Source organism: Leptonychotes weddellii, chromosome 9 (assembly GCF_054177405.1).
Source record: "Leptonychotes weddellii isolate Sample4059 chromosome 9, ASM5417740v2, whole genome shotgun sequence".
In the NCBI taxonomy this organism is placed as follows: Eukaryota; Metazoa; Chordata; class Mammalia; order Carnivora; family Phocidae; genus Leptonychotes; species Leptonychotes weddellii.
This window is the reverse complement of record NC_138377.1, coordinates 69,370,070-69,385,512: the sequence shown is the minus strand read 5'-3', so window position 1 is coordinate 69,385,512 and position 15,443 is coordinate 69,370,070. Positions and strand designations below refer to the sequence as shown.

The 15,443-nt window shown below is 37.3% G+C and overlaps 1 protein-coding gene and 1 long non-coding RNA gene across 3 annotated transcripts in view; one reads left to right on the top strand and one right to left on the bottom strand.

Moving 5' to 3' along the window:
• The window catches only part of LOC145723481 (uncharacterized), a 32,549-nt gene extending 29,302 nt beyond the window's left edge, over positions 1-3,247 (bottom strand). The window contains exon 1 of the long non-coding RNA XR_014148573.1: positions 2,982-3,247. This is a non-coding gene — a long non-coding RNA (uncharacterized LOC145723481). The remainder of the gene's footprint in view (positions 1-2,981) is intronic.
• Positions 3,185-15,443, top strand: part of DPH6 (diphthamine biosynthesis 6) — a 165,054-nt gene continuing 152,795 nt past the window's right edge. The window contains exons 1-2 of one of the 2 annotated variants that reach the window (XM_081830848.1): positions 3,185-3,356; positions 6,833-6,927. In XM_081830848.1, the coding sequence (XP_081686974.1) occupies positions 3,199-3,356; positions 6,833-6,927 (253 nt within the window). In that variant the 5' untranslated portion in view covers positions 3,185-3,198. The remainder of the gene's footprint in view (positions 3,357-6,832; positions 6,928-15,443) is intronic. The other variant, XM_081830847.1, reaches the window with a different exon arrangement.

Sequence of the window (15,443 nt, the reverse complement as noted above, 5' to 3'; positions counted from 1 at the left end):
GTGGGAGGGATGGGGTGGCTGGGTGATAGACATTGGGGAGGGTATGTGCTATGGTGAGTGCTGTGAATTGTGTAAGACTGTTGAATCACAGACCTGTACCTCTGAAAGAAATAATACATTTTATGTTAAAAAAAGAAGATAGTAGGAAGGAAAAAATGAAAGGGGGGAAATCGGAGGGGGAGACGAACCATGAGAGACTATGGACTCTGAGAAACAAACTGAGGGTTCTAGAGAGGAGGTGGGTGGGGGGATGGGTTAGCCTGGTGATGTGTATTAAGGAGGGCACGTACTGAATGGAGCACTGGGTGTTATACGCAAACAATGAATCATGGAACACTACATCAAAAACTAATGATGTAATGTATGGTGATTAACATAACATAATAAAATAAAAAAAATAAAAAAATACTGTTGTTTATTATTTAGATTTTTACAAATTCAGATTGACTCTCCTTCAAATACTATTCTAAGTTTGAATGAACTCTTCATTCTACATTTCTTACTCCAACAGGACACAATGTGAAACAAGTAGTGTAAACATTCCTGTTCCTCATCATGTGATGCTGTAAAAGTCATTTTGTATCAGTGTGGCAGCCATGGAGCTGACCCACTCAGATATCCTTTCAAAAACACCTGCTGTGGGAAGCACAGATGACTGACACCTTTCAACTGCCATACTTTTGGATCTACTGTGGAGTTCATAGCATACAATGCCTCCCCGGGCTGCTCCCAGACCATGATTGAACACAGAAGGGATACTAACAGATCCCATCTAGCACAGCATTGATAAATATACCCATTTCACAGAGAATGAAGTACAGGAGTGGGCCCGTATCCATGAGATCTAATTGCTGTATCATATACTGTACTATTTACATGAAACTGTCCTCACAGAGTACTGGAAAAGCCTACTCAAGTTAACAGCTAAGTCAGCAGTTCAAAGACAATACTCAACAATGATGGTGCACCATCCTTCAGGATATAGTATAGGCACTAAATCAGAGATCTCTGTATGGAACTATGTTTCCAATAGGAAAAATATATGGATCAGGGAACCAAGGGGTGAAAGCAAGAATGATCTCATTTACAGTCAATCCCAATGACCGGGGGAAACATTATGCTTTACCTCCCACAACTGGGCTGAGCAGAGTTTGAAGTCCTAGTCTTCAAGGTTTTCTTTCTTACCAGGGGGCACAACAGTGGGGATCTATTGAAATATAAGATATTTAGTGGTAGGACACTTTTAACCCTTTGCACCCAGGGGCCAGCAACCAAGGATAATTGACCCTTATTAGCGAGAAGAGATGGGGCTGCTTTCACATAGTAGAGACAAGGAAGAATACTTATGGAGCCCAGGTGATCTACTTGGGTGCCTCCTGGTATTCCCTTGCCCAATGGTACCTGTGAATGGATACACCCAATAACCCCAGACTAAGAAGGGTATGATAACTAAAGTCTACAACCCCTTAGGAATGAATGTTTAAGTCATTATCACCTCTATTGCTCAATTCCCTTTCTCTGGCAATAAGAATATCTTCTTTATCCCTGGTACAGGGAGGGGACCTTCTGTAGGGGAGTTTTACTCCCTCCTTTCAGGAATAAAAAGGGTCAGAGTGCCCTTCCTTCATCTACTGTTTCTCAAGTGCCTTTAACGTAAAATAATCAATATGTCAAAGCAGCATATTTTGCGGTAACATGCTCTGAACTCCTCCTGTCTTGTTACCTTTTTTTGTAAGGTCCAATTGTTCCTCCTGCTCATTTCTGCCCATCTTTGAAATCCTGCCCTCATTCTAGCATTTACCCTCTTGGGTTCAACTCATGGGGTTCTTGCCATATGCATTACATAACTTGTTACTTCCAAAATATGCCCTTTTGTATTGTGAATATCTGTTTAATAGATTTGTCTTATGTCCGCAACTAGACTACAAACTCTTTAAATACTTGACTCATTTGGTAAATATCCACAAATGCATAATTTTAAAAATGCATCATTTTAGATGCTGAAGTCACTGCTGACTGTCACTGCTGTAGTCACTCATACGAACAGTACTGGAGTTAATAAGAACATTATAACATAATTAAATTGAATGACTGTTATATACTGGGCATAATTCTAAATTTCTTACATATATTATTTAATTCATGACTTTGGTATCATCCTTCATGGTTTTCTTTCTTTCACATCCCATATCAAATCCATCCATTTCAGTTGACTCTACCTTGAAAATAGACCTGGACTCCTCCTACTTCTCACCAAATTTACTAGTACCATCCTGGTTCCAGGATCCGTCATTTCTCTCCTCATTGCTGCATTAGCCTCCTAATAGATGTGTTCTTAAAAGCTCTAGCTTTTCTTCCTGCCTGGAGCACACCCCTAGTTATACACAGCTAACTGTCCTCTTTTAAGTTGCCTCAACTCTCACCTTCCCAGTAAGTCCTATCTTGCCCTTTAATTCTGCAACTTGCCCTTCGGCCTACTCCGAATCCTCCCTACTTCCTGAATTCTCTCAATCTCTATTTTTTTTTTTCATAGCACTTATCACTTTTTAACATACTATATAATTTTTTTAACCTGTATATTGTCTGCTCTACCCACCCTATATAAACTCCAGGATAGTGATCCTCGTTTTACTCATGGATGTATCCCAAAGAGCCTAAATCAGTGCCTGGTACATGAGAGGCATTCAATAAATACTTAGTGAATGAATTTGGAAGCTAGATTTTCTTCTTTCTTTTCTCTCTTTCGCCGGCTTCTCAGCTTCTGTACTACGCAAAGGGCCAAACCCCAGGGAGCTTCGAGGTCAGGGGGCTAGTTCCAGACTTAGATTCATAATACAAAGGAGATATAAGGTAAAAAAAACACTAAAGGGTGCAGTTAGTTTTTTTGCAGGTGGCTAAGGAAGTAAAGGCAAACTTCCTCTCCCTCTGCACGTTCAAAGTGTTTCAATTTGCGGCAGAAATGACTTTGAATATTCTCCTACCGAAACAAATCCACGGCCACCGCACTTGGGCTCGGCGACGCCGACCCTTCCCTTCCCAGAGCAGCTTCAGTGCCCTCACTTAGGTGGTCAGGACGTGCCTAAACATCATTCTTTTCCGGGCCAGGAGGTCCCTGTCACAGGGACAAGGCGCCGATGTGGCGCATCCTCCCCGGCCAGGCGTCCGGCAGGCAGTCGCAAGGGTCGCCGCCCCGGGCCAATGACAGGCGGCGAGGCGAACACCCGCGCGAGGCCCCGGGGCGCGTCACGGCGGGCGGCGGCGGCGGCGGCGGCTACGGCCGCAACTTCCCGGCTCCCGCCGTCGCCCGCCGCACGCACGCGCACTGCGCCCAGCATGAGGGTCGCTGCTCTGATCAGGTAACGCGGCGCGGGAGCGGCCTTCCTCCTCCCCTGCCAACCTCTCGTCCTTTCCTGCTGACTGGTGGGAGCTGCAGCTACCGCTTTCGGCTGCGCGGTAAAGAGAGTGTTTGTGCGGGAACCGCGTGTCGGGGAGTCCAGCGGCTCCTCCCGGCCACAGGAAGAGGCGGAGTTTTCAGGCCATTGCCCTCCGTGTCCCGCGGCGCTGGACTCGGCGCTGCTCCTATCTCCCTGTCCCCGCCTCTCTGATTTTCTGGCCCTCAAACTCGGATTCACCGGCGGAACTTTAAAACCCACCCATGTCTGGTTTCTCCTGCCAGAGCACTGGTTTCATTATTCTGACACGGCCCAGGGTCGCATTCTTAAAAAGTGTAATGGACAGTGACGTTTGAGAGCCACGGCTTCAGTTAGTCCTCTTCTGTAGCTCCTTCAGTCTTTCTGCTCGGTCCTTCGGGTCCGCCTTTATCCCCCGAGGCTGTTAATAGCTCCAGGCCCCTCCCACTTAAGGAGGCCACCTCTCCCTCACCAGCTTATGACAAAGGTGTGTTTTACCTTGGGGCTCAAGTACAGGAAAAGGGTCTCTTCCCTCGGGATTAAAATGGAATTTTAATCAGTTTTGTCCTAAATCCAGTTGCTTTTAGATTGACCTATGGTAACATAGTCTATTCCAAAAGAAGTTTGAAATCTATAGTCGCTCATCATATTTAGGTGTCTGAAGTAAGTCCTAAGATAACGTGACTGGCCAGTTTAAATGTTTCCATATGCAATCTGTAAACTGAAGCAAAAGTAAACGTAGTACCATTTAAAAGGGAATTTAGACTGCAGTACTTGAAAATTTGATGAGATTTGGACCTGTATAGAATATATGAGATGCACCACAACCATGTTTTCTTTTGTAAGCCCATTGAAGATTTCATAAACTTTTTTGTTCAATGTCCTAGTTAATTGATACAGGCTAACAATAGTGACCTATTAAGAACTCTTGATGTAACATTCTAATCTCTTCTGTAGTGACTGGAATATTCCAATTTATTTTACTTCGATGCCATTTTTAGGACTCTATAACCTCAGAATAATTATTGTTATTCAGCAAATTTTCTTCTGTAAAGTAAGTGATTAATCTCTGACCACTGTGGTCTTCATTTGATCAAATAGACAAGAATAAAAAGTAGTCCAGGAAATGAGTAATTCACATCATATGCAATTTGCCAGAAGTTAAACCACTGAAGTAAGTTACACCAACTGAAGATTCAGATCTTGGAAGGAAGGATAGAAGACTGCTGTAATCCATTACAGTAAATATTCAGTAATGTGCATATATTACTCTTGTGATAAAAAAGCAAATTACTTAAAAATGGCAATGTTGGAAAATTCTTGCTAAATTGTAAGATCTGTATAAATGTTAGGAGAATGAATGCTATAAGTATGAATATATAACATAATTTATATATATGAATATGAATGCATACATTTATATGAATATACATTTGAATATATATGAATTTAAACTTAAATACAGTGAATCTATTTGTAATATATCTTGTGTGTGTGTGTGTGTATGTGTACTAAAATGAGAGATGGAATATGTTTGTGTGCTCTAAGGAATAAGTGTAATCAAGATTCTCACATATCTTTAGAACATAAAGAACATTATTCTCCTTATACACAAAAGATTGAATTACTCAGTTTCACAGTTGAATGACATACTGAGAATTAGCTAAACCATTCTCCAGTTTTATAATGAAGCGTGTACATTGAGTAACTTTGCTTAGTATACCAGAGTTCGGAACTAAAATTCTAGTCTTTTATAGGATTTCTCACCTAACGTGCTTATGTACTTCGTAATGTTCTGAGAGGTGAGTAAGTTACTCAGCATTTCCCAGACCTTTTGTTCTTACAGTCTTTGTTGGACACTAGTGTTCCATAAAACACAGTTTGGGAAATACTGTGGGTTATTTTGTTTTTTTTAAATTTTATTTATTTATTTGAGAGAGAGAGAGAGAAAGCACGAGCAAGGGGAGTGGCAGGCAGAGGGAGAAGCAGACTCCCTGCTGAGCAGGGAGCCCCATGCAGGGCTTGATTCCAAGACCTTGGGATCATGACCTGAGCCAGAGGCAGACACTTAACCAACTGAGTCACCCAGGCGCCCCTGGGAAATACTATTTTAAAACCATGTTTGAAATTTTAGCATATTTTCAAATGAATTATAAAGCTAAGTTCTGATTGTGGATGTATACCCTTTAATCTTTAATATTCTGAAGAATTAGAATTGTGGTTGTATACCTGTTAATCTTTAATATTCTAAATATTCTAAAGAATGAGATCATTTTGTCCTGAGAAAATAGAGCAGTGAAGTTCAATAGGGGAAGTTGTGGAAGATGTAATAGGGGACTATCAATCAGAGTCTGAGGAAAGGGAGCATGATGTATAATTTCATTATGCTTCTTGAGATCTCCCCATGAGAAGTTCTGGAATGGTAGTTACTGATTGGATGTAGTAGAGGCAGATAAATGTTGGGAACTAAAATACAAAGCAAAAGGTCCAGCTTCTAGGAAAAGCAGTCTCTTTTTAAAAGTTTCTTGGGCTGTTAAGTATATCTGACTATTGCCTGGAGGTACACTTGCAGATTTTGGGCAAAGATTAGAAAGAATGGAAAAGGAGGGGAAAAAAGAGAGGCAATGATAATGAAGGAAGAAATATGTATAGTGAGAAACAATAGATTTTAAATCAAAATAAAGGTTGCCATTCAACCTTGTTATAGATGAAACTACTTGTCTTGACGAAGTGATTTGCCCCTGCCCTCAGGGGATTTGGTCCTAGAATTTAGAAGTTCCTTTCAATCTGTGTATTCGCTCTAAGACTCAAGCCTTATCCTGCCATCATATATACAGTGATGGCTAACGTACTGATTGTACTGATATTTAACTTCAGCAATTTGTTTTCTGTCTCTACAGAATGTGAACCCACCAAGTACATCAAACTTTGTCATTAGATTGGATCTCAAATCTTTAATTTGAGCCTTTCGTTGGTGATGGTGGCCATTTGTTAGATTTCTTATAGTAGATTTCTTACAGTAGTAGAACAGAATAAATTTTTTTCTACTTTTCCATAGAGAATTTCATCTAAGGAATATATATAATGTAAAAACGAAATCATTTTTTTAATTTTCAAAGCACTTTGTATATAAAGGAAAGGCACTCTTATAAACCGAAGAGTTACCATATTTTGTTTAGAATGCTCTTTGTTAAAATGGCACATAATTTCATAAGCTTTTTATGAGTAGCAACCTCAGGCATTCAGATTCATTTGCTCAATTTGCTTATGCTATGGAAATTACATGTGGTTTTTTTGTATTTTAACTGTATAGCAGTCCCTCAAGTATTTGGAAAAGTTGAATAAATATATTTTGATATCTAATTATTGTATGTTTAATAATGGTCAGTAACCTGATATTTATCTTTTTATTTCTTTTTTAGTGGTGGGAAGGATAGCTGTTACAATATGATGCAGTGCATTGCTGCTGGGCATCAGATTGTTGCTTTAGCAAATCTGAGACCAGCTGAAAACCAAGGTAAGTGTATACCTTTATTTGGAAATTCTCTAAATGACTGGAACTCTCAACTTCATAATTGTGTTCTATTGTGTGCAGAATGCAAAGACAAAAATGGAACTAATATATATTTAGCACCTAATTAGATGCTGGGTTCTATGCTAAATGTTTTTAATTGCATATCCTTTATTCTTCATAAGAACTCCTAGAGAGTTTTATTAGACAAGGATACTGAGACTCCTAGTTTTATAAATTTGTCCAAGGTAAATAGCTGGAATAAACTTGCAGAGCTGAGACTTGAACCCTTGAATCTCCTTACTTCAGAGTGTACTGCTGTTCCACATTTCCAAGTGTTGTAACCAACATACAGGTAGATAAGACACAACCTCTAGGAACTTGGGAAATAAGACATACATTGATAAATGATCCATCTTAGATGTAAGCTAAACATGTAAGACTTGAGAGAGGCATAAAGCAACACATTTCCACTTTTTATTTGCCTGTGATAACAAGGACATCCACAGATAATTCACAGATCTCATTTTAGCTGTGTTTTTCATTTTTCTTCCCAGTGAAATTTCCCTCATCAGAAATTTTTCCCTGTGTCCTTCTCTGTGTCCAAGTTTCCTCTATGGATAAGGACATGAGTCATATTGGATTAAGAGTCCACCCTAATGATCTCATTTTAACTAATTACATATGCAATGACCCTAGTTCCCAATAAGATCACATTTTGAACTCTGGATGTTAGGATTCAACCTTCAGCAATTTCTTTATTTTTTTGAGATCTGATTGACACATAGCATTATATGAGTTTTAGCTGTACAACATAATGATTTGGTATTTGTATATATTGTGAAATGATTACCATAATAAGTATAGTTAACATCTATCACCACACCTGGGTGTACTTTTTTCCCAATTAGAATTTTTTTAAAAAGAAAAATATTCACCAATTTGCCTTTTATACTCTTCTTTTACACCCATATAACTATAGATATTAACTGTTAAAGTGTAATAGGGAGAGATTAACACTTGTCTGACTTTATTTAAACTGCTTCTCCACATGGCTCTTCTAGTAAGATCTTTTTATCATCCCCTTTACTCAGCTTTTTTCAAGACCATGCTTTTGCTCTATTGTTATTTTAAGATGAATTAAATGAGTAGTATATGTGAAAACACTAATTAGAGTTCCTGGCATGAAGTAAGCATCCAGTACATTTAGTTGAATCTGAAGCTAGCGCTAAATATGTCCCTTTTTTCTTTCTTTCTTCCTTCCTTCCTCAGGGCTGCCAGTCTGTTGAATTTTTGTTTTTATATCATTTTACAGTTGTTGTCTCTTTATTTTGTCTTTGATTTTTATCCCCAAATAGATTGCTTATAAGATTCTTGAAAGGAAGGTCATATCTTCTATGTTTCTTTAATTGCACCTCAGCACTTGGGACAGCTCTGTGCCTCTAGTAGGCATTCACTCAGTTACTGGTGGGCAGATGAATAATGACCTAACCAGAATTAGGCCTGGAAGAGCAAGCAATTATTTCAGTCAGATATTTGAATTTTCTTTCCTTCACAGTTAAGACCCAAGTAATGCTGGAAGTGAAGTGGGAAGATAGAGGTTAGAAATATTTTATAGGAAGAAATAGAAAACGGGTCTTATAGAGGTTAACACATACTCTAGGATTTTGCACTAGGATTTCAATGACGAATAATAATAGCATTTTAGAAATAAGGTGTTTGGAAAATGACCTCCTTTTTCTGACTTTAAATAATAAAGAGAAAACTCTGACTAAGGGTGAGTGGGAACTATACTGTAACTTCTATATTATAAAAGAAGAAGCAGAATTTTGTTGTAGGCTTATGTTCTGTTATCAAAGGAAAAAAATTCCCTTATTGCTTGTGGCTAATCAGCCAAGTCGGTTTTTTAAGCTTTCTGTCTGGGAGGTCTTGGTATTTAAAAGGCAGAAGTTTATATAATATATAATACATACAATGATATAATTTCCCTCCCTGGAGTTTTGATCTTGTCTTAAGCTTTTCTACTTGAATTATTATAGTTACTTTGTACTGAATCATTAATGTATAATCTTCCATGTGCTCATGGTTCACTGGCAGGATGGGTAAGATGATAAACAAAGTGTATCTCTAAATTATACCTCAGAATGTATGGAGACATTTACTTAGAATACTGTTAGAAAAAATTCAATAGTAAATGGAATTAAAATATTATGAAGTAAAAGCTGGAAAATCAGCTGAAATTATAGTAATTGTAGTGGAAGAGAATAGATGGCTGTGGGTTAGTAGATGGGAAAGGTTTAGCTAATCTTGATTTAAAGTCAGCAGGAAGTTGGTGATTATTGAATGTTTCATTGATTGACTTCCTTCCCCACCCCCCACCCCAAGCATGTTGTAAAAGGAACCCTAATGAGGAATGACTGGTAGAGAGGACTCCAGTACGAAACTGGTTAGAGTGAATTCATGGCACTGGGTTTTCAGTGGGTAGTCTGGAAAGGAATTTATTCCCATCAATGGGGATAATGTGAACTTGTCATAAAATTCCCAAAACCGTCTCTTTAAATTTGTAGTAGGAACTTTTGTGGCATGTTAATTGAGGTGCTTCAAGCAAGAGTAGAGCCTTTTGATTTTATTTGATCTCAAACCATTGTTGCAATGTAGATCCCATTAATACAAATTATTTTGTGGTTAGGACTAAATGGAGCCTTAAAGGAAAATTGTTTTCTAGGTTTTTGAAGTCAGTATAATGTTGGTGGTGGTGGTGGTGTTGTTTTAAGATTTATTTATTTATCCTAGAGAGAGAAAGAGTGAGAGCACAAGCACGTGAGCAGTGGGGGCGGGGGGGGGGATTGGGAGAGGGAGAGAGAGAATCCCAAGCAGACTCCCCACTGAGCACCGAGCCCGACAGGGGGCTCAAGACTGAGACTGACAGGAGCTAAAAACAAGAGTCAGATGCTCAACCCACTGAGCCACCCAGGCATCCCAGTCAGTAAAATGTTTTAATTATTGTGCTAACATCAGGAGGTTTTTTGCTGAGAAGCTCAGAGTTCTTTAAATATATAAAATCAGTTGTATCAGTATTCTTTAAAATTAATACATTTAAAGATCCAGTGTAAGTCTGAGATGAGGATAAGCTGAAAGGTTTTTAGGTGACTTTGGCTATATCTTTACTTCCTACTGAGACCAGGAATAGATAGTTATGTAATAATAATGCAAGTACATGGAAGCCAGTCTGATGTGTGGATTGGGTTCAGACCTGTAAGCCAAAATGTGATGGCATATGGTGATGGTTTTGATTACAGAAGAGGAGTTGCATATATCTTTTTGAATTAGCATTTTTGTTTTCTTTGGATGAATACCCAGAGGTGGAATTGCTGGATCATATGGTAGTGCTAGTTTTAATTTTTTTAGTAACCTCTGTACTGTTTTCCATGTTAGCTGTATCAATTTACATTTCCACTAGTAGTGTAGGAGGATTCCCTTTTCTCCACATCCTCTCCAACTCTTGTCATTTTTTTAATCTTATTAATAATTGCCATTCTGGCCAGTGTGAAGTGGTCGTTGTGGTTTTGATTTGATTCTCTTATAATTTGTGATGTTTAACATTTTTTTATGTGCCTGTTGGTCACCTCTATGTCTTCTTTGGAAAAATACCTGTTTAGATCCTCTGACCATTTTTATTTGGATTGTTTGGTTTTTTGTTTTTGTTTTTGCTCTCAAGTTGTATAAGTTCTTTATATATTTTGGCTATTAACCCCTTATTGGATGTATGATTTGCAAATCTTCTATTCAGTAGGTTCCTTTTTCATTTTGTAGATAGTTTCTTTTGCTATGTAGAAGCTTTTTAGATAGGTGTAGTCCCATTTGCTTATTTTTGCTTTTGGAGTCAAATCCAAAAATTCAATGCCAAGACCAATGTCAAAGAACTTACCATCTATGTTTTCTTCTAGAATTATTATGGTTTCAAGTCTTTCATCTATTTTGAGTTCTAATTTGTTCAAGTCTTTAATCTATTTTGAATTCATTTTGTATATGGTATATGTAGTTTTATTCTTTTGAAAGTGACTGTCCAGCTTTCTCAACACCATTATTGAAGAGACTATCCTTTCCGCAATGTATATTCTTGGCTCCTTTGTAGTAAAGTAATTGGCCATATATGTATGGGTTTATTTGTGGACTCACTGTTCTTTTCCACTGCTCTATGTGTCTGTTTTTATGCCAATACCATATTGTTTTGATTATTACAGCTCTGTAGTACAGTTTGAAGTCAAGGAGTTTGACACCGCCTTGTTTATTCTTCTTTCTCAAGATTGGTTTGGCCATTCAGGGTCTTTTGTAGTTCCATATAAGTTTTAAAATTATTTGGTGTGGTTCTGTGAAAAATGTCATGGGAATTTTGATAGGTAATGCATTGAATCTATAGATTGCTTTGGTTTAGTATGGACATCTTAATGTTAATTCTTCCAACCCATGAGCATGGAATATCTTTCCATTTATTTGTGTCCTCTTCAGTTTCCTTCACCAGTATCTTTATAGTTTTCAGTTTGCAGGACTTTTACGTCCTTGGTTAGATTTATTCCTAGGCATTTTATTCTTTTTGATGCAATTGTAAATGGAATTGTTTTCTTAATTTCTCTTTTTGGCGGTTTGTCATTAGTGTACAAAAATGTGACAGACTTCTATATAGTGATTTTGTATCCTGCAACTTTTCTGAATTCATTCATTAGTTCTAATAGTTTTTTTATGGAGTCTGTAGGGTTTTCTATATATAGTATCATGTCATCTGCAAATAGTGACAGTTTTACTTCTTCCTAATGTGGACTGTTTTTTCTTGCTTAATTGCTGTGACCAGGGCTTCCAGTACTATGTTGAATAAAGGCGATGAAAGTGGTGGGGTGCCTGGGTGGCTCATTCCAGTCTTAGAGGAAAAGCTTTCAACTTCTCACTATTGAGTATGATGTTAGCTGAAGTCTTGTCATACATAGCCTTTATTATGTTGAGGTACATTCCGTCTATATCCATTTTGCTGAGAATTTTTATTATAAATGGATGCCAAATTTTGTTAAATGCTTTTTCTGCATCTATTGAGGTGATCATATGATTTTTAGCCTTCATTTGTTAATGTGGTGCCTCATGTTAATTGATTTGCAGATGTTGAACTGTCTTACTACCCTGGAGTAAATCCCACTTGATCATGGTGTATGTTCCTGTTAATGCATTGTTGAATTCATTTGGCTAATATTTTGTTGAGGATTTTTGCATCTGTGTTCATTAGGGATATTTGGCCTGTTATTTTCTTGTTTTGTGGTATTCTACTCTGGTTTGTTATCAGGGAAAAGCTGGCCTTGTAAAATGAGTTTGAAACTGTTCTTAAGTTTTTTTGGAGGAGTTTGAGAAGGATAGGATTAAAATCTTTTTTGAATGTTTGGTAGAATTCACCAGTGAGACCATTTGGTCCTAGACTTTTGTTTGTTGGGAGGTTTTTTGATTCCTGATTCAATCTCCTTACTAGTTATCAGTCTCTTCAGATTTTCAATTTCTTCATGATTTAGTGTTGGAAGACTGTATGTTTCTAAAAGCATCCATTTCTTCTACATTGCCCAATTTGTTGGCATATAATTGTTCTTAGTAACACCAATGGTCCTTTGTATTTATGTGGTATCAGTTGTAACATGTCCTCTTTCATTTCTGATTTTATTTATTTGAAGTCCTCTTATTTTCTTGCTGACTCTAGCTAAAGTTTTGTCAATTTTATATTTTCTAAGAACCAGCTCTTAATTTCATTGATCTTCTCTTTTGTCTTTTTAATCTCTATTTCATTTATTTCTGCTCTACTCTGTGTTGTTCCCTTACTTCTAACTTTGGGCTTTGTTTATTCTTTTCCTAGTTCTTTAGATGTTAAGTTAGATGGTCTATTTGAGATTTGTCTTGTTTCTTGAGGTAGGCCCGTATTGCTATGAACTACCCCCTAATAACTGCCTTTGCTGCATCCCATAGAAATCAGATTGTTGCATTTCCATTTTCATTTGTCTCAAGGTATTTTTTGACTTCCCCTTTGATTTCTTTATTGACCTATCAGTTCAGTAGCATGTTGTTTAATCTCCACATACTTGTGATTTTTCCAGTTTTCTTCTTGTAATTGATTTCTAGTTTTCATACTGTTGTGGTCAGAGAATATGCCTGATATTATTTCAGACTTCTTAAATTTATTGTATTTTTTGTGGCCTAATATGAGATCTATCCTGGAGAATGTTCTGTGTGCACTTGAGAAGAATGTGTGTATTCTGCTGCTTTTGGATGGGATGTTCTGTATAAAATATCAAGTCCATCTGGTCTTATGTGTCATTTAAGACCGATGTTTCCTTGTTGATTTTTCTCTCTGGATGATCTATTTATTGATATAAGTAGGGGTATTAAAGTTCTCTACTATTATTGTATTGCTGTTAATTTCTCCTTTTGATCTGGCAATATTTGATCTGGTAATATTTATATAATTAGGTGCTTCTCTGTTGGCACACAAATACTTAACAAATTTTATATCATCTTTTTGGATTGACCCTTTTCTCATTGTATGATGCTCTTTGTCTTTTGTTACTGTCTTTGTTTTAAAGTCTATTTTGTCAGATACAAGTATAGCAATACCACTTTTCTTTTTGTTTCCATTTGCATGGAATATCTTTTCCATCCCTTGATTTTCATTGTGTGTGTGTCCTTAGATCTAAAGTTAGTCTCTTGGGGCGCCTGGGTGGCTCAGTCATTAAGCGTCTGCCTTTGGCTCAGGTCATGATTCCAGGGTCCTGGGATCGAGCCCTGCATCGGGCTCCCTGCTCCATGGGAAGCCTGCTTCTCCCTCTCCCACTCCTCCTGCTTGTGTTCCCTCTCTCACTGTGTCTCTCTTTGTCAAATAAATAATATCTTTAAAAAAAAAAATAGTCTCTTTTAGGCAAAAGAGATGAGTCTTGTGATTTCCTTTTTTTTTTTTTAATCCATTCAGTCACACTGTGTCTTTTGATTGGAAAATGTGGTCCATTTATATTTAAAGTAATTATTGATAGGTATATAACATATTGTCATTTTGTTAAGTTTCCTGTCTTTTTGTTGTTTCTCTCTGTTAATTTCTTCTTTTCTTGCCGTCTTCCCTTTTGGTTTAATGCCTTTTTTTAGCATTATGTTTAGATTCCTTTCTTATTATTTTTTGTGTATCTACTATAGGTTTTTGGTTTTTGGTTTTTGGTTGTTTTTGGTTGAGTTTCATATATACATAACAGTCTATATATAGCAGTCTGTTTTAAGTTGATAGCAACTTTAATTTGAATGCATTCTAAAAGCTACAATCCCTCCCCCACATTTTATGTTTTTAATATTACATTGTACATCTTTTAATTTTGTATATCCCTTAACTGACTATTGCAATTATAGTTAATTTTTCTATTTTTGCTCTTTAGCCTTTAAGCTGATTTTATAAGTGGTTAATTTACTACCTTTACTATTTATTTGCCTTAACCCATTAGATTTTTACTTATATATGTGTTCTAGTTATTAGATAGTGCCCTTTCTTTATACCCTGAAGAAGTCCCTTTAAAATTTCCTATAAGGCCAGTTTAGTGGTGGTAAACTCCTTTAGTCTTTCTTGTCTGGAAAACTCGTTATCTCTCCTTCAATTTTGAATGATAATTTTGCTAGGTAGATTATTCTTGGTTGGAAGTTTTGTTTTGTTTTGTTTCCCTTTCAGCACTTTGAGTAGATTATAAACCCTCTTCTGGCCTGCAAATTTTCTGCTGAAAAATCAGCTGATAGTCTTATGGGGGGGCGGGGGTTCCCTTGTATGTAACTAGTAGCTTTTTTTCTTGCTGCTTTTAATATTCTCTATCTTTACCTTTTGATATTTTAATTATAATGTATCTTGGTATGGATTTTTTGGGGTTCATCTTATTTGGAACTCTCTTTGCTTTCTGGACTTGGATGTCTGTTTCCTCAGGTTAGGGAAGTTTTCAGCCATTATTTCTTCAATAAGCTTTCTGCTTCTTTCTCTCTTCTCCTTCTAGCACCTCAGTAATGTGAATGTTACTACCCTTAATGTTGTGTCGTAAGTCACTATCTTCACTTAATTTTTTTTTTCTTTTTACTGCTCTTTTTGGGTGAGTTCCATTGTTTTGTCTTGAAGCTCACTGATCTCTTTTTCTACTTTGTCTGGTCTGCTATTAAACCCCTGTAATGTATTTTTCAATTCAGTTATTGTATTCTTCAGCTCTGTGACTTCTGTTTGGTACTTTCTTATATTTTCTGCCTCATTGTTGAAGTTTCACTGTGCTCATCCATTCTTCTCTTTTTTTTTTTTTTTTAAAGATTTTATTTATTTATTTGAGACAGAGAGAATGAGATACAGAGAGCATGAGAGGGAGGAGGGTCAGAGGGAGAAGCAGACTCCCCGCCGAGCAGGGAGCCCGATGCGGGACTCGATCCCGGGACTCCAGGATCATGACCCGAGCCGAAGGCAGTCGCTTAACCAACTGAGCCACCCAGGC